This window comes from Hydra vulgaris, chromosome 06 (genome assembly GCF_038396675.1).
Source record: "Hydra vulgaris chromosome 06, alternate assembly HydraT2T_AEP".
In the NCBI taxonomy this organism is placed as follows: Eukaryota; Metazoa; Cnidaria; class Hydrozoa; order Anthoathecata; family Hydridae; genus Hydra; species Hydra vulgaris.
This window is the reverse complement of record NC_088925.1, coordinates 58752172-58772500: the sequence shown is the minus strand read 5'-3', so window position 1 is coordinate 58772500 and position 20329 is coordinate 58752172. Positions and strand designations below refer to the sequence as shown.

General features: G+C 28.1%; 1 protein-coding gene across 1 annotated transcript in view; it reads right to left on the bottom strand.

Annotated features, from left to right (window-relative positions):
* The window catches only part of LOC136082027 (uncharacterized), a 92844-nt gene that overhangs the window by 46111 nt on the left and 26404 nt on the right, over nt 1-20329 (bottom strand). The window contains exons 4-6 of the mRNA XM_065800559.1: nt 19143-19400; nt 12071-12328; nt 6064-6363 (exon numbers count right to left, since the gene is read on the bottom strand). Of these exons, the coding sequence (XP_065656631.1) occupies nt 6064-6363; nt 12071-12328; nt 19143-19400 (816 nt within the window). The remainder of the gene's footprint in view (nt 1-6063; nt 6364-12070; nt 12329-19142; nt 19401-20329) is intronic.

Sequence of the window (20329 nt, the reverse complement as noted above, 5' to 3'; positions counted from 1 at the left end):
AAAGATAAAAAAATTTTAAAAATTTACAATATCATCACCAAAAAAGTTAAAGAAGCTCTCTTGGATGTCGACCACCACTAAATTGTTACATTTTTCTATGATTAGATATCGTATGATAAGAGTTACTTGTTCCTGATCACTGGCATCTGGCATTCAATCCGCAATAATAAAGTAGTACTAGGCTTTCAAAAATTTTTTAAGAAAAAAAAAAGAAAAAACTTAAAGAAAACTTTTTTCCTGCCTAGTAGCAGGAAAAAAGTTTTCTTTAAGTTTTTTCTTTTTTGGATTTTCCACTGCTTCGGAAACATGATATTCCATAATTGGGTCAAATTCTGTCATAAGTTCAACTATTTTCAGGAAATTTTCATTGCTTTTTTCATATTGTTTGTCAGATGATCCTCTAAATGCATTAGAGGATCATCGGACAAAATAATTAGAACATTATCTCATCAATCAATTTCATTCAAAAGTTGCTTCTTCATATAACATATAACATATAACAATCAACAGTTTTTTAAACTTCAAAGTCTTCTTTTCAACTCGATCCATTTGTTAAAGCTTTCAATATGATCAACACTAATTTCATGCCTTAATAAGTTCTGTGATAAATGTCTTCAGCCAGCATATCTTGTTTTTGCAAGGTAAACACCTGTTTTGTTGAATAGTTTACAACAAAAACAAAATATTTTATTCATTTTTTCTGAGTAAATTAGCCATGATCTTGGATGACTTTCACCAATTGAAATTTTTCACCAAAAAAAACTTAAGCTAAATGAAGGATTGTCGCAATTTCTTGTGTGGCTGTTTGATTGACGGTTTAAAGGACCCTTTATAGCTATTCTTGAATATTATGGTTCGTAAGAGTCTGAGGCCAATCAGAAATTTCTTCCCATGTACAAAAAGAGAGCACGCTAGTTAAACTTGCAGGAACAGTGTTTAAAATTGGCTTTCCCTTGATGGTTTCTCAGTTTTGCTCAATTCTCTGTTTTGGCTCAATTTTTCACCTTCCATCTCAACTTCATATTTTTTGATTTGGTTTAAATTGGCTTCATATATCAAAATATTTATCTCAGCAACATTCTTGGAGCTATAAGATGTTTCTGAACTTAAATAACTATCTAGTTGAGTTAGGCTTTTTTAACATCCTTCCTGTTTCTTTAGCCATTTCAGGTGGTACTGAAAACCTGGCAACTTTTTTCTTTCATTTGTTTTCTAGAAATTTAATGATAATAAAAATTATATAAATATTCTCTACGCTAAATAATATTTCTTATTAAAATCATGTTAAAATCAAGAACATATAGTAACAACTGATCATAACTGTAATAATAAAGCACTGTTCCAATAAAAAGGCTTCCCACCCAAACCATCTGACCCAGAGAAACCCTCTTGAGGGATGATAGTATGTACCTAGAGGATCAAAAAAATATTTAACTCAAAATCACTGATTGGCGTCTGAGAGAGAAAATTGCATTTTAAATTTATGCCTAAAATTTGAAGGACCTATGAAAGGAATTTATTAATTTTTATTATTCAAAAATATATTTTCTAACATAAACTCATCAAACAATCAAAAAAGATTGAAAAGGTGATAAAATTCTAAAAATAAGATGAAAAAATACTACTATTCTTTCTAGAAAATACTACTATTCTTTGACACAATTCTGAACTTAATTCTAAGTTTTCATTCTTCACATGTGCTTGCTGTTAAGATCAACTAGACAGTTGGTCAAGTGCTCTGCATATTGAGGATGACCAGGAAAACATTTGAATCTTTGCCAATGGAGCTTAAACTCATGATGTAGTGCCTCTGCTCTTTGTTCACTGAAGATGCCTAGGGAGCATTACCTTCTGTTGATGAAATGTTGAATGTGGTGAAAGACTGTGTGAACTTTTGGTGTTACAGATAGCCCATTGAGAACAATGTAGGATTCTGTGAAAGTTTCGATTTTTTCAGAATAGTCTTTGTCAAGTTCATTGCCAAAGCATGACTCTACAACAGCATTGAATTTTTGCATTGTGTCAACAAAAACTTGAAATGCAGACTCTCTTTCAGCTAGCTGTTGAAGTAAGTCAATATTTTTCAGGATCTTTCTGCATTTTGGTCCAGCCAACTGACCACCATGGTATGGCTTAATTTGAATGTGTAGTGCAGAAAGCCACTTGTCAACATTAGTTCAAGAGTCTTTGAGTGACTTAAGCAGATGGTTCACAACTCCTAATAGCAGATGGAGCTCCATTGGAGGGATAAGGTCAATAAGGAGAGAATCATCAGGAAGACTGATAATTGGAGAATGAATAATATTGTTAAACCTTTTTGCTTTTTTGCTATCATCCCCAGAGGCAATGAAAGCTTCAAAGTTTTTCTTGACAGAACCGAAGGTTCGAGGAGTTCCACAGCTTGCAAGATTCTTTGTATCAATGTCACACCATGTACAAGGGTGTGAACTAGCATATGACTGAATTCCATAAATGCAAGTTTCATGTCACAAGACAAGAAGAAACTTATTTGGTGCACTTGAACGAGTTCTAAGATTGTTTTCACATGCTCATAGGTTTCTGGAAGTTTCTCACAAACAGCAAGTAAAAGCTGCCTTTTTGACACTGGAATCTTTTGCAGTTTGATGAGTCAGAAGTCTTCTAGTGACATGTTGAGTAAATTCAGGTGCAAGTTGTCGCCCAAAAGACTGAAAGTTAGTTGCAAAATTTTTTTCTACAATGCGGGTCTGTGGCACATTGTTCAAGGTTGAAACCAGCTTCTGCACTCCAGAGTTAGAAAGACCAGTGTTCATTTGTACTTTTGCTAAGTCTTCAGCACCAAGGACTTCTTTTTCTGGAAAAAGGCATTTGGATCATGACGAACCTGCAAATAAATTACAAAATGATGTCAAGATTCTCAATTATTATACAAACCAATTATATTTCTTAATCACATTATAGACATTATTTACCTTGAAGAACTGGAAATGGACTGCCTCCTTGTGCTTGTTTGAGACAAATTGTTCCATGTGGAGATGCTTCAGATGAAGAAATGACTGACACTGCAACTGTTTCAGCAGCAAGTCTGTCCTTTGATGTGACTTCAACCAAGTTCTTGTGTAGAGTACTCTTTGTACATACATGAGCAAAACCACGGCCAATGACTGAAAAGCATTTTCCACATCTTTTCTCTACAGTATTTTGAGCTTTTGTAACCTTGGCTGGTCCTGGGTTGGATGAGTTTTCAAGAAAAGTAGGCTTAGTTTTTCCAGATAGTCTTGCAGTTGAGCAAATCTTGCAATCACAGGTTGAAGTTCCTGGTCAGTGTTTTTAGACTGATTGAATTAAAGTTGTGAAGTTCTGGCAAAGTGAACTTCTGACCTTCATCACATGTTCTAAGTGATGATCTACAGGCCTCATATACACCAAAAGGGACTCTTGGGTCTTGAAAATCAATCTGTTTCTGTAAAATAACCTGTGATCTGTGTTTCATATCAGTGGTGTACACTAGATTTTTAGATGTTTGAGTTTTGACACTTACAGGCACTAAGAGATTATTGCATGAAATTTAAAATCTGTTAATGAATATGAATTTAGATAAAAATAGTAAAGAAAATACTTTATAAACTTGTTGCTCCCACGTTAAGGCCTGGGTGGGCCCAAAAATTAGGGTTTTTTTGCTCCCAAGCTCCAATTACCTTAATTCTTTGCAAAAGATTCTTTTTTGATATAAGAATAAACATACAAAAGTTTGGAGTTTGCACAATGCCTGTAAGTGTCAAAACTCAAACATCTAAAAATCCAGTGTACACCAATGCATATCGTCAGTCAGTGCTCTAGAAGCCTTTTTGAAAAAAGAAAGCAGATACATTTTCGGTTTTCTTTATGAGTCTTTGCCCTATTAAGCATTTTGTCATCAAGAACTATGTTTTTTGTTTTAAATAAACACAAATCTAAAAAACATAAATGTAAACAAACATATACATGTCTTTTCCCAGAATTTTACCCAACTTTTAGGTTTGTGTTGCGCTACAAAAGTCTAAAGGCTTTGGTCGCTTAACTCCAGAAAAAAAATTTAAAAAGATTTTTCGCTTTTTTTTGTTGACAGTGAATTTAATTGCATTGTTTTTTATGTATGTAGAGTTACTTTTTCTTAATACAGAAATTTTTTTTAATACAACTGATTTTATTTTCTTTGAACCTTTTCATTTATAGCATAAACTTTATAGCTAAATGCAATTTTCTTTCTCGGGCGCCAATCAGTGATTTTGAGTTTAATATTTTTTTGATCCTCCAGGTACATACTATCATCCCTCAAGAGGGTTTTTCTGGGTCAGAAGGTTTGGGTGGGAAGCCTTTTTTTGGAACAGTGAAAGTTATTATGGTAACATTAAAAATAATGTTGTGATATTATAATATTGAAACCAACATTGAAAACCCACCAAATCAAACAAACAAACTATATTGGTACTAAAATATGCTGAATAAGATTTCTGGAATTATCTATATAGACACTTTTATAAGAAAAATGTTAACAAAAATTAAATATCGAAATATCGATGTAATTTTAAACTACATAAATAATGATCAAATGTTATTAGAACAATGTATTTTTTTTTGCCAATTATTCATTTACTGTTGATCTTAAACTTCTTAGCCGCCTCTAGAAATTTGCCGCCTGTGTGCTTTGCACACTTCACACACACCCCCCCTCCTCACAACAGCACTGTATATATATATATATATATATATATATATATATATATATATATATATATATATATATATATATATATATATATATATATATATATACATATATATATATATAAATATATATATATATATATATGTGACTTCAACCAAGTTCTTGTGTAGAGTACTCTTTGTACATACATGAGCAAAACCATGGCCAATGACTGAAAAGCATTTTCCACATCTTTTCTCTATAGTATTTTGAGCTTTTGTAACCTTGGCTGGTCCTGGGTTGGATGAGTTTTCAAGAAAAGTAGGCTTAGTTTTTCCAGATAGTCTTGCAGTTGAGCAAATCTTGCAATCACAGGTTGAAGTTCCTGGTCAGTGTTTTTAGACTGATTGAATTAAAGTTGTGAAGTTCTGGCAAAGTGACCTTCTGACCTTCATCACATGTTCTAAGTGATGATCTACAGGCCTCATATACACCAAGAGGGACTCTTGGGTCTTGAAAATCAATCTGTTTCTGTAAAATAAGATTTCTGGAATTATCTATATAGACACTTTTATAAAAAAAATGTTAACAAAAATTAAATATTGAAATATCGATGTAATTTTAAACTACATAAATAATGATCAAATGTTATTAGAACAATGTATTTTTTTTGCCAATTAATCATTTACTGTTGATCTTAAACTTCTTAGCCGCCTCTAGAAATTTGCCGTCTGTGTGCTTTGCACACTTCACACCCCCCCTCCTCACAACAGCACTGTATATATATACATATATATATATATATATATATATATATATATATATATATATATATATATATATATATATATACATACACATACATATATATATATATATATATATATATATATATATATATATATATATATATATATATATATATATATATATATATAAATTAGTAGAAAATCACTTAACAAAATTTTTTTCTCATTTAACACTATGTTTTATCAATAAAGACTCATCAGAAATGCTCATTAGAAATTAATTTATAATTTCTCTGTTCTTTTAAGAACATTGAACACTCTATTTAGTAGAATACATTTTAAAATTCTTTAAATATGTATGTATATATATATATATATATATATATATATATTTATATATATATATATATTTATATATATATATATATTTATATAAATATATATATATATATATATATATATATATATATATATATATATATATATATATATATATATATATATATATATATATATATATATATATATATATATAGACTGATTTTTCAAGTTATAACTGAATTGTATTTAAAATAAATAAATTTCAAAAATAAAACACATCTTTTTGAATCTTTTAAACATGTTTTATCAACAAAAAAAAAATCTTACTATCCATGTCTATTTCCAAAATAACATCAAAGCGATTAGACATGTTGAGAGAGTGTTCAATCAAATCTTTATAATTAAATGATTTGAGTTGATACAATCTATCAAGAAATGCAACCATTTTAGACTGGTCATCCTTTAAGTCATGATCAATATGTTCTATAATAGTGTCAACATTAGACAAATCTGTATGGCGAGCAAACTTTTTCCAGTCTGGTGACACTCTTTTAACTAAAATTTTTTGCAACGAGTCACTCAGTAATTGGCTTTCTAACAACGAGTCACTCAACGATTGGCTACTTTCTAAAAAAAAAGTTCAATAATTAAAATGTTTTAAAAATTTAAAAATTGTAAAAATATTTTTTATAAATTACAGCTGAAAAAAAAAGTTATATTTTTCAGCATATATAAAAATACATTTAAAAAAATTGAGTATTCTACAATAATATTCACTTTTTTCTCCCTCACCGCCCTCTCCCCCCCCCCCCATTAATGATCATGCTCTTCCACTACTCACTACCGCCTAATACATATATATAGTATAAAGAAAAGAAAAAATGTTTGACATCTTCAAAATTTTACTTTATTATTAATAAACAAAAAGGTGTATTTCCAAAAACAAAAAGGTCTCTATTTTGAACAGAATTTTAAAAAAGCAAATAAAAAAGCAATTAAAAGCATGTCATAGTAATTAAATAATTTATGGCATACTCTGTCTTACACAGTAAGACAGAGTATGCCATAAATTATTTTCAACATGCTGAAAATTTTTTATCAAGATAAAAACATGTTCATAAATGGAAATTTAATGTTTTCTAATGTATTTTTATTTTAAAATTGTTTAAATAAACATTAAATATTAACAAAAACCTTTTTTTATGTGACATCTATTGATCAATTTGACAAGTGTTTCAAAGCATTTTTTTGTATTTCTTAATTGTCAACTAATATTTTTATAGATTAACTGATCTTGTTTTACTTTTAAATTATCTAGTAAATGTCCAATATTCGAGCTTGGATTAACTGATAATGTGTTTAAAACAGTAATTTTTGCATCAACTTTATGCACAAATCTAACAAATTAAAATTTTTTTTCGCAATCTGATATTGATATGCTGTTAGTGATTTAACAACATCTTGAATAAAATGCACCATCAAAGTTAACATTTACAGTTTTTGCATAGATATTGGTCAAATTTAAATCTTGATCCTTTTTTTCTGTTGTTAAATTTTTCAAAACAAATTTCTGTTGCATTTAACATAACATTGGCATCAACTGTTAGTGGTGAATTATTACCACCAAACATAGTTATTGGATTACCATTTCTAACAAATCCTAAAAAAAATTGTTTCTTGTTCATTAATATTTTTATCTATAGAACCTTCAGATAAAATAAGCATTTAGTCTAAACTTAAGTTACATTTTATGTCAGACGAAATTGACAAAACAAAATTTTTGCAAGCTTTTTCACTTGAGTTATTCTTATTTAACTTAATTCCATTTAGCCTTCATAGCTCGCACAGCTGAGGAAATTTTCTGAAGACAAGATCCTTCTTAACAACAAAATAATACGACCAAAAAAGTCAGTAAAATTCTTCTTGAAGATTATCAGTAGTTCTTAAAACTGATGTCAAAACTGTTTTTTCAAGACTTTGACCTACATTTTAAATGTTCTAAATCTCAATATTTAGAAATACTTTATGCCCATCATCTTTGTTGTGGTGCAACAAGTATGTTCTTTTCCAGAATTTATATCTCATTGTTACTAAATTTGTTGCATTGATAATATTTCGATACTTTTGACAAACCCTAAAAGAAAAACAGTCAATTCATTTGTCATTATGTACCCAGCTTAGTTGTTGTCCATTTTTTTTATTGCTTGGCGACATTTACGGTGTTCCAAAACAAAAACTTAATATCTTTTAGCCATATATCCAATTTTCCCAAAGTCATGGCACAATCCAAGTCATTACACTTTTTTTTCACATGCTTAGTTTCTCTATCTCGCTTGCGTTTAATAATAAGTTTCACTGTTTTTCTGTAACATCAAATAGATGCTTCGTTTTTTTATAAGAAAATGTAAACAAAAGTGTATGCAAATATCAATATAATAAACCTACATAAACTTCAAACTATGTAATGTAATTAATGTATTATAACTACACCTAATTAATGCAATGTAATTAATGAAGGGCTTGTGATGAAGAAAATTGCCAAGCGTGTTATGTCACGCTCGTAAAATTATAATGTTGTCATAGAGCGCAATTATGCGCGCTTGGGATCAGGGCCGCGAGAGCGATCTTGAAATTTGAAAATTGCAGAAGACTGTGTTTATAAAAAGCTTTTTATTTGCTATACAACTTTCATTTGTCAATGTTTGAAGTAGTATCTTCAACAGCACATTTATATTACTTCAACAATGTAGTTTTTTATACTTCCCAACTTCTTGTTTTTTATTTGCGCCAGATCGCTATTTTTTTAAACTATAAATGGTAAAAAAAAACACAATCAAACAAAAACGCAAGTGCTTAATAAGTTCTAATAATAGTATTGAAGAATAAATTTGCGGCAAAATTTTTTTGCTTTCGTTGTTTTGATATGTATTTAAAACACTGTTAACTTAATATTTACGATTAACGGTTTTTATATTTCTTGATATTCTTTTAAAAATTAATTTTTTTCGTAACTTTTATATTATTTTATATTATACTATTATTTCGTAATAATTATTAAATATTTTTTTTTATAATTACTTATTTAAATAACGCTTTTTTTTATCGTCAAAAAATTATTTGATAAAACAAGAATAATTTGAAATTCTTCTTCAAAACTATTAGCTGTAAGTTAAATAACAGATTTTCCCCTAAACTGTTGTCAGCAGTCTTTCCGCTTATACATTTTCGAAACTGAATGCTGCTAATTCGTCAGTCATATCTTCATCAGCACTGTCTATTTCATTGTCAACATCGAGAACTTGATTTGGAATTAATGATGCTGTTGTCTTATAGTCATCTGGGTCATCATCAACCTGAAGTAATCGTCTCTTATTCAAATAAATATATTTTGCTCGCATTTTTATGAGAATTATTTCTTCTTTTGACCAGCTTCCATGGTTTCCTAATATCATAATGCTATTATTTAACATATTGTGACTAATGGATAAGCACTGATCTGATAATATGCTAGTAACTGTGCTAAACATTCCCTCCATGCTTGAGCTTGATTTGGAAATCGTTAAAATAATTAATAGAACTTTTAATAAATTAGGAAACTTTGACTTTTTGTACAAGAATGTTGACCTCCAAATTTCTCTTGTCTGGCCATTGCGTACCATTGCTTCTAGATTTGTTTTTGCACGAATGAAAAATAGTTTCCATTCTTGAATAATTAACTTTTCATTAAAATTGGAATATTCCAATGGTGTTTTAAAATGTGTGTAGAAAAACTTTATTTCACCCACACCAAACTCTTTCTTGTCAGTCCAGTTCTGTGGGTCAATGAACCGCAAGGCGTGATAAATCTCAGACTCTTTCTTCATGCTAATAAACCTACTGATTAAAGTATTTATAAGTCTGGGTATAACATTTCCCTTAATATTTCTGACTGAGCATAATGCTTGATCTACAACAACCAAAGTCATATCTAAATTTACTATACCGCTTCCCTATTTCTTGTACAAACTTTGCAGTATATTTCAATAATGTATGTAATTCTGTTGGTAATTTCAGTTCCCAAAGCCTATTACCTCTTCAACTTTCCATTTCATAAATGTTGACAACATTACTTTGTTTCCTTTTGGAATACTCTTGATTGCGGACATTCTAAACAGCAGAAACAAATTTATTAATTTAATTAATTTAAGATAGATAATAGTTAATAAAAAACCTATACTATATACAAAAATGAATTTAAAAAAATCTCTACTATGAAAATTTATTTTTATTATAAACGATGTGTGGAATATTTATTATTAACGATAAATCAAATAAAAATTACATGACATTTTTCCAAAATTAAAAACATTCAGAAGCTTTAACATTCTTATAGTTATTTCTTAATTTCCCATTTCATTTGCACATTTTTATATTTACATTGTGTTTCCACGTGCACTTGGTTAAAATAGTTAACATTCCATTATTGAAATTAGCTGTAACGACTTCAAACTGTTCATTTATTATGTTAGTGCAAAACGGAAAAATGCTGACAAAACAGCAAAACAGAAACACACAGAAAGCAAGTGATGTAATGCTTATATTTTATATAAGTACTTCGTATAAGGATATAAGTATAAGGAAGACAGAGTTTTACTGTTAAATCAACAAGTTTTATCATTACCTAAAAAATTTAATTACAAATATTTTATAAAAAAAACCATATAAAAGCTTATTATTTTTTCTGTCCCAAACTTTTGAACGAGTGTGATTTTTTACTCTCGTTATAAGCTGAGCAAGCGTTGTTTATCACGCTAGAAGGTTTAAAAATACCATTTATGGGCATGTTTCACAAGCGTGGCGCAATTAGGCCTGCTTCATCACAAGCCCTGTAATGTATTATAACTGCACCTAAATGTCCGAAGTGGTAAGGTTGCAGTGTTTCTAGTGCAATGATTCAAAAAAAAAAATTAAAAACATACTGTAAAAGTTAAAACATATATCAAGTTTTACAGATTTACTTTCACTTGAAAATTGCATTGCGGCAACATCTCCATCATCCTTAAGACATCTTCTTAATTTTGATCTATAGCATTTATTTCCATTTTATAAAGTCTTTTATTTGTTATATACTTTTAAAATTTTTGATTGTCAAAAAATACAGTGCTATTTGTATATCTTTTATTTATTCTATTAAAATATGCTTATTGGATGTTAATAAGTTATTTTTATTACCTGTGTAAATGTTTTAGCCTGTTTTTTTTTTCAAAAAAAAAGGTGTCTATTGAAAAAAGTGTAAAATATTTCTTAAAAAAAAAAAAATTAAATTTTTAAAATTTTAATGTAGAAAATTAAAAAATTAATTTTTAATTTTCTACATTAAAATTAAAAAATTAATTTTTTAATTTTAATGTAGTCGATGCAACTTCTTGGTTGCAAAATAACTGCAGTTATTATATAATTAATTATAACAATTTCCAACTTACTGTGAAATATTTTTTCTATAATTTGAATTTTTTGATGTTTAGACATTCTTCCTGATGAACCCACTGATGGTGAAATAATATATATATATATATATATATATATATATATATATATATATATATATATATATATATATATATATATATATATATATATATATATATATATATATATGTATATATATATATATATATATATATATATATATATATATATATATATATTTATATATATATATATATATGTATATATATAAATATATATATATATATATATATATATATATATATATATATATTTATATATATATATATATAATATATAGTGTTCTTTTTATATAGCTTTTTATAATTAATAGCAACTTTAAGAAGCATAGTAAAATTAAATATGTTTCATAACTGTTTTAAAATTGTAATCTAATCATATAATGCAGTAAAGAGAGCTGGGCTGTGCATGTCACATGTTCAAGAAGAAGGTTATTAAAATCTTTTTTATAATTGACAAACATTCATTACCAGGTACACCATTAAAAAAATTTCTTTATTGATATACATTCCCCCCCCCAGCACCTTCGACCAGAATCTGAAAGTCCAAAAATATCATAGAAATTGAGACCTTTTTTTTTTTTAAGAAAACGCAAATGTGGCACAAAATAGAAAAATATTTCAACATCCGCCCCCACTAAAAATTCCTGGATCTGTCACTGATATATATATTTTTTATTTTTTCAGTCCTGTTTTTTTACTTTGTAACATACACAATAGCAATAATAGCAATAACAATAAATGGAAAAGAAAAAAAAATTCTAACTTTAGTTAAATTTTTCTTTTTTCTATACTAATAAAAAGATAACTAAAAAAAGTTTTTTTACCATCTAACCCAACATTAAATAAAATATCACGTCGCCCTGATAATTCCAAAGAATTAGCGATTACTTCTTTGTAGTCTATTGGAAATCTTTGAAAGATTACTTCAAGAAACGACTCCATTTTTATTGAATCACTGTTATTATCTTGGTCAATAGATTCAACTATAGTACTTATGTCATCTATTTTAAACCAACGAGCAAATACCTTCCAATCATGTGAAAGCCGTTTGACCAAAACATGACAAACTTTATCAAAATTTTCTAAACAAATCTTTTTAATCTTAAAATTAGTTACAGAATTGAAAATATATTTAACATATAAAAACAAATATAACAAATATGTGTGTAGGGGAAATAAACACCTTTAAAATTTAAAAATAATTTCAAATAATATTTAATTTTTGTTAACAATTTTTAGTAATTTTAAATAATATTTTAAAAAAATGTATTTGATAACACACCATATTTAATAATACATCATTAACTTTTCTTAGAAAAGTTAATGATGTATTATTAAATATGGTGTGTTATCAAATATAATATGGTGCAAGACCCTTATTTTTAAAAGATTTTCACCATGAAACATTGTAATTGTGGAGGCATCTTAAGATTTGTGATTATGATTGTGTACATGTAACTGTTTCACCATTTTCAAATAATGAAACAGTTACTACAAGAGCTATGCTTTGACAAAAAAAATTATATCATTAAATACCATTAGGCATTAGGTATTTTATTCAATGTGTCTATTTGTAAATAACATTATTTTAAACAACAATATTTAAACTAGAACCTGTAGGTTCTTTACTTCATTAAAAAAAATTATTGAAAAAACAAGTTGATACATGTAACTGTTTCACCATTTTCAAATAATGAAACAGTTACTACAAGAGCTATGCTTTGACAAAAAAATTATATCATTAAATACCATTAGGCATTAGGTATGTTATTCAATGTGTCTATTTGTAAATAACATTATTTTAAACAACAATATTTAAACTAGAACCTGTAGGTTCTTTACTTCATTAAAAAAAATTATTGAAAAAACAAGTTGATACAAAAAATAAAGCGATTATTTTGTGGGGGGCCCTAAAACTGTAGAAAAGTACTCCATTGTGTCATAATCAATTCTAAAAATCATTTCTTCTATTACTTACAGTCAATTTTTAAAAAATTTATGAAAATAAAATACTACTAGATATAATTTCGATACAAAGCCATTATTTATTGACGCTTAAGAATGACATTTAAAATGATATATTATCTGGATTTCTGAAATTTGTTGGACTATTGGATGAACTATTTGGGTTATATTAACTAATTTGTTTGTCTTTTAAGTAAAAATCAACCTTTTCTCTAAGTTTTATACTTAATATTCACATTTTTAATGATGTTTGTATCAAGGTACCCCATTTATGGGGTATATATAATGTACTGGTCAAAATTATAACACAACCTCTTAAAATGAGATTGTATTAAAATTTGTGTATGCATTAATCATATTGTTGAGAGGTAATGTATTTTGAAATGCATTTACATTAGTCATTTAAAATGTGCACATAAAATTAAAAATTTTGTTCATTATTCATCTTAGAAACGAACAATTTTACAAACATAAAACAAAAATGTTGGTCAGATTTTTGTATATGTTTGTAAAATTGATCAGGTCAAGGATGTCGTAGATGAAAAGTATGCACCAATTCTACAGAAGACCGCTATATAGCGACACTTGCTAAAAAAAATCGTACTGATTCAACTAGAAAAATTGCTATGGAGTTGAATGCTGCAAAAGAAAAAACCGTTAGTGCAAGAACAGTTTGTCGTTGTTTTTTGTTAGAAAATGGGTTGAAAAGTTATGTGCATAAACAACGTTGTTATTAAAATAAGGCTCAGAAAAAGAAGAAACTCGCTTGGTGTAAAAAACACCAAGCGAGTTGTTGATTGGACTCGAAATCAATGGCACCATGTGGTATTTAGCAATAAATCACATTTTGAAGTCATAAATAGAAAGAATTGTAAGTTTGTAAGTCCTCTTCTTAATGAAAAAAATTACTATTTAATCTTACAACAAGTGCACAAGGTGGTAGGGAAACTATTTCTGTATGGGGATGTTTTTCTGCAAATGGAATAGGTTTATTAAAGTTTTACAAAGGTCGTTTGAATGCTTCTCATTATGTATTACCCCTCTACCAACATTGTTGTTATTGGTGACTTTAATCCTCATCACACTGAATGGCTCAGCTCTAACGCCACTGACCCTTCTGGCACTAAAGCCTAAAATTTTTTCATTTCTTAATCTCTTACTCAAAGTGTTAACTTTGAGACTAGTTTTCCAGACAAACCTGATCACTTACCTTCACTCCTTGATTTGTGTCTTGTCTCTGACTCTAGCTTGTGTTAAGTTCCTCCTTTTTCTCCCTTGAATGTTTCTGACCATAATCTCTATAAATCTTTCATTTTTTACTTCTTCTTTGGACACATTGTATCGTCGTACTATTTACTACTACTCTAAAGCTGACTTGGGCTGATGTATTATCTCTCCCGGCTGATAAATATGCCTTTGATAAAACCTTCTAGATCCAGACAGGAGTGAAAACTTTAATTTATTTTTGTAAGTTTAAAGTCAAGCCTCATTCTACCCCACGTTTTTCACCCTCTTGTGCAGCAGCTATATCTAATTGTAGTCATTTTTTAATCTTTTTTAGAAGAACGATTTTCTTGAGAACAAATAGATATTTATTATTGCAAGAAATTGATGTAAAAAACTGCTGTCTGATGCTATGCTCCATTATTATCAGTTCACTAAATCCTGTATCTTATTAAGTTAGGCTCTAAAGACTTTTGGAAAATATTAAACAGCATCATTAACAAGGGTAGATCTAACATTCCATCTCTTGTTCATCGAACTGATCTTATTACCTCTTCCAAGGATAAGGCAGACCTATTTGTAAAGAACTTTTTTTCTAATTCAACTCTGGAATCTCACAACCATTATCTTCTTTACATTCCATTTAAACAAGTTAACTCATTGCTAGACTTTTAAATCACTCCAGCTTCCGTTGCTAAAGTTATAAATTAAACAATGCTATGGCTTGTAGTCCAGACAACATTTCTGTGATATTCTAACAAAAGCATTCTCAGGAACTCTCTTCAATTTTCTCTAAACTATTTAATAAATGCAAAAATAAATTTTAAGATTGTTAAATCACTTCTTTCTAACCACTTTATCAATAGTTGGCAACCCTCTCACTGAGTCCTCTTCTTTATGACTTCTGAGATTATTGTTCACTAATGAGCTCTCATGGAAACCATATATTCAATCAATTGCTGAATTAGCATCTGCTAAGGTTGTATCTCTTTATTGTGCTTGCCATTTTCACCATTCAAATTTTTTTATTAAATTCTTATCCTCTTAAAAAATTTTCCTTTTAATGGTTGGGTATGGCCTCCAAAGTCGTACTTTTTTAAAAGTGCTAAAAAATCTGGTTTTCATAATATTTTTTGTCTAAAAGAGTCCATAATAATTGGTAAGAGCGTTAATACAATGAGTGATGACCTGTTGGTTGCGGAATTTACTTTAAGTTACTTTAATTTCATTTAGATTCCTAATGTTATAACCATAACTTTTTGTAAACCTAAACTGTAATATTTAGTTTTTTCTAAAAAACAGTATGAGTAAAGAATTATACATATATATATATATATATATATATATATATATATATATATATATATATATATATATATATATATATATATATATATATTTATATATATATATATATATATATATATATATATATATATATATATATATATATATATATATATATATATATATACATACATATGAGTGAAGAATTAAATTATTAACAAAAAGAATTAACAAAAAATTAAAAAAATGATCACACAATCTGTAAAAAAGAGATCATCAAAACACCCTTTAAAACATTTTGTTATCTGGTTTGTAAAAAATTTTATGTAGAGATAAAACTAGCTCAAGGCATTTAAAATTACCCAGAATGACTGTACTATGAATAAAGTTTTATCAAATGAAAATTGCAGCAACGCCTGTAATATCCAGTGACATAACAAGATCATTCTCAAAAATCAAACATATATCGAGCTACAGTAATAATATTTTTAAGATAGTGCAATATTTTTAAGATAGTGCAATATTTTTAAGATGGTGCAATATTTTTAAGATAGTGAGGAAAAAAGTTTTATTTAAATTGTAAACACTTTTATTAGTTTAATAATTTTTGTAAAAATTTTTTGTTTCTTGAAAGCATTCACTTATGGAGATTTTATTTATTTTTTGGTTAAAGATCTTTACTTCGAATAAGGCTGCAAGAAACCACTATTAAAGTTGGAAGTTACTGGAAGAGATGAAGTTTATTTTTTGTTTCTTGAAAATAGTTTAAAAAATAGAAATATTCTACTACAAACATTAAACAAGTGAAATAAAAACTAAAATAATATTCAAATTTTATTCAAAAAAAGCTATTCTAATTCTGTTCAAAATTTTTTATTTCAAAAAAAATTTAAGCATTCACTTATGGAGATTTTATTTATTTTTTAGTTAAAGATATTTACTTCGAATAAGGCTGCAAGAAACCACTATTAAAGTTGGAAGTTACTGGAAGAGATGAAGTTTATAAAGCAAGATATCGATTAACAGACGAATAAAAACATTAGGAGCACTTAGGAACAGTCACAGTAAAAGGATGAGATTTAATTGAATGACAAGTAATACGAGAATGGATTTTAGTAGATGCCACAAGAGACGCTAAGCTCTTTAGGGCAGTGTCCATTATAGTATTTATAGAAAAGAGAAAGAGTAGCAACATTACATGTGACAATGGTTGAATGTTGGCTTCAAAAGCAGGTCCAACTTTTCGAAGATCCACTATTTGAAGATCTGCTCTAGATTCGAAAAATCTGCCCTACTTTTGCAACGGATTTGATATACATGGTTTCCAAGAAAGATCAAAAGTAAGTGTTAATCCTAGACAAAATATAGGAAATATAGGAAGATCTAGGTTATAGCAATAATGATTAGCTGAAAAAAATTAAGTTTTATTTTAGTTAAAGTTCAATATCTACTGAGAACCCTTTGCTGTAGCAGAAGTGAGTTCTTTTCAAAGCTCAAATTATTAAGACAAGAAAAAATGGTAGTATCATCAGCGTACAATGCCACTTTAGATGTGAGAATTTCTGGGAGATTGTTAATGTAAATTTAAAGTATAGGGCCAAGGATAGAACCTTAAGGAACCCTTGAAGTTACAGGAAATGAAGAAGAGTGCTGTCCATTGAGGACAACTTTTATACTTTAATTGGTAAGGAAGGATTTAATAGTCTTAAAGATGTTACCTGATACACCTAAAGAAGAAAGCTTATGGAGAAGACCAGCATGTTAAACTTTATCAAAGGTTTTAGAAATGTAAAAAGCGATAGCCCTAACCACTTCACATCTATCTAATGCATGATAAAACCTATCGGTTATTACTGTTAACAAATCAGCAGTAGAACGTGAACATCAATATTGATGATCAGAAAGTAAGTTATTAGATTCAAGATGAGAGATTAAATGTTTGTTAATTAAAGACTCAAAAACTTTGTGTCAGCAGGCTGGAAAACAAGACTGATAAACACTTGTTAAACAGTTTTCAAAGTATAGATGACAGTTCCAGAGAACTATAACAGATATGTTGTCCGGACCACAAGTTGTAGAAGAGTCTAAGCAGGAAGTCTTTTTATATACAGAACCTAGAGTGATACAGTGAACCTAGAGTCAGGCAATGGAGATGTAATTATGGAGATATAATAATGAACTTATGGAAATATAATTTGATTTATTAAACTAAAGAAGGTTCTGTTAGTTAATGCTAAACTTAATTTCAGATAATTCTTGTTTCCAATTATATTTATATGTTTGTTAAATAATGAAAGAATCTATACTTGGTTTCACAATAAATTATTTATAGGAAAAAATTGTGACAAGAATAGTTGAATGGTTTGCAGTTAAGTCTGGCATTGTGGTTGCTGTAACCTTGTGTCAAATGGTATATCTGAAAATATTTTATTAAAGTTACCCTTGAAGATCAACACTCTTCATCATTATCATTAACTTCTGGGGGTCTCAAGGTTATATCCTTAGTCCGATATTGTTTCAGAAGTTATTGAAACTAAAGAAAATTACTGAAACTGGAGAAATTTACTAAAAATGATTCATTCTTCAAATGCTAACAATCTTTATTTCCATTAACTTCTGGGGTACCACAAAATTTCATCCTTGGCCCCGTATTGTTTCTCATCTAAATTTATGATCATCTAAACTAAATCTTCTAAATTATTCTTCACATTCTTGACTTTGAATCGGATCTCTTGTGATTATGACAGCTTGAGGCTTGCTTGAGGGCTTGACCGATTTTAACAAAAATTTCAGTTACTTTCTTCAAATAACTATTTCAATATTGTTGATTTCTTATATTAATGAATGACAACACTCTAAATCCTCTACTTTTCATCTTTTTTTTATCATAGAAACCCTATATACAATTGATTGCAAGGTTAGCACCTGCCACTTGTGATTGTTATTTCTTTACTTCTGATTCTCTGCAAACTGCTTTATTTCTCCTTGTATGGAAAACTATTGTCATATTGGCATTAATATTTTTAATGATGCTCCCATATTCTTCTAGTGCCCAGACTCTTCTAGACAAGGTTTAAAAACATATTATCAATTTAGTTGGATTTGACTTGTTGGGAGTTTAAAAATTTAAAAATTAAATTTAAAAATAATAACAATAATAACAGTAAACAAAACTTAAAATAGTCTCAGGTCGTGCTGACCCCAGAGGCTATATGGAAAGGGCTTTTTAACTTTGCAATGTAATAATTTTTTAAATTGTAGAATTGCTTCTATTAACTTCAAAACATCAATATAATTAATAAAAATAAATAACAAAAAAATAATAATAATAATCCATAACAATAATAATCCATAAAAAATAAATTTAAAAAAAATAGTTGTTAAATAAAAACATTGTCTACACAAATGGTAATAACTTACTATCCATTGCTACACCCAAAACCACATCATTTCTATTTAAAGCATAAAGAGAATTAACAATCACTTCTTTGTAACAAGCTGGATTAATTTCATACAGCTTTTGAAGAAAAGCTGCCATTTTTGATTTGTCACTCTCATTACCTAGATCAATCTGATCTATTATTCTATATATATCTGTTAGACATGCATTGTAAGCAAACCTTTTCCAGTCAGAAGATACTTTTTCAATTAATTTTTTGTTGAACTCTTCAATACTTTCTATAAAGAAATATTTCAATAAAAATACTACTATAAAAATACTACTATAAAAATTATGTTTTTATAAATAAAAATTTATTTTATTCCTAACAATAAAATTTATTTGATAATTCAAATTTTGATAAATAAAATTTACTCTATTAATGAAACACATTTAACAAATTAACTAAAAAATTCTTCTTCTTGTTCTCAAAACAACTTGAAATCTTAAAATTATGTTGACAATGATAATGATAATGATGATGATAATGATGATGATGATGATAATGATGATGATGATGATGATGATGATGATAACGATTATGATGAGGATGATGAGGATGAAGATGATGAGGATGATAATCATATGGATAAAAGGAGGAGGAGGATGATTAGGATGATGATGATAATCATATGGATATGCAGTAACACAACTAAAATGTTCTGTATTGTAGTGCGTTTGTTCAGTAAAGCACCCCTTGTTCGTTATTGCAACTTTTTTGTTCGCTATTGCAACTCCATGTTCGGTTTTGCAACTTGAATGATTTTTTTTTTTTATTAAGTGGTTACGTTGTTAGCCAGCACAAAAAATTTTTGTTCGAAGTTAGTTAGGCAGAGAAAAATTTGTTTTGTGAGTGAAGTAAAATATATTGGTATTAAAACAAAATTGTATTTTAAGTAAATTTAAGGAAATCTAATATATATATCAGCAGCCTATGGGGCATTCCATGTCAAGTGGAACCACTTTTTGGTCAAATTCAACATCACCGACTCGAATTTTGATGAAAATTGGCTCACATGTTGGGCATATGGACAGAAGAAAAACATGTAAATTTTTTTGACTTATGTCAATTATTTTCTGAGATATGACATTTCAAAGTTTTGACCTTTTAACTTGATCTTGGTTATTTAAAACGTCATAACTTTTTTGCTATTATACTTAGGAAGTT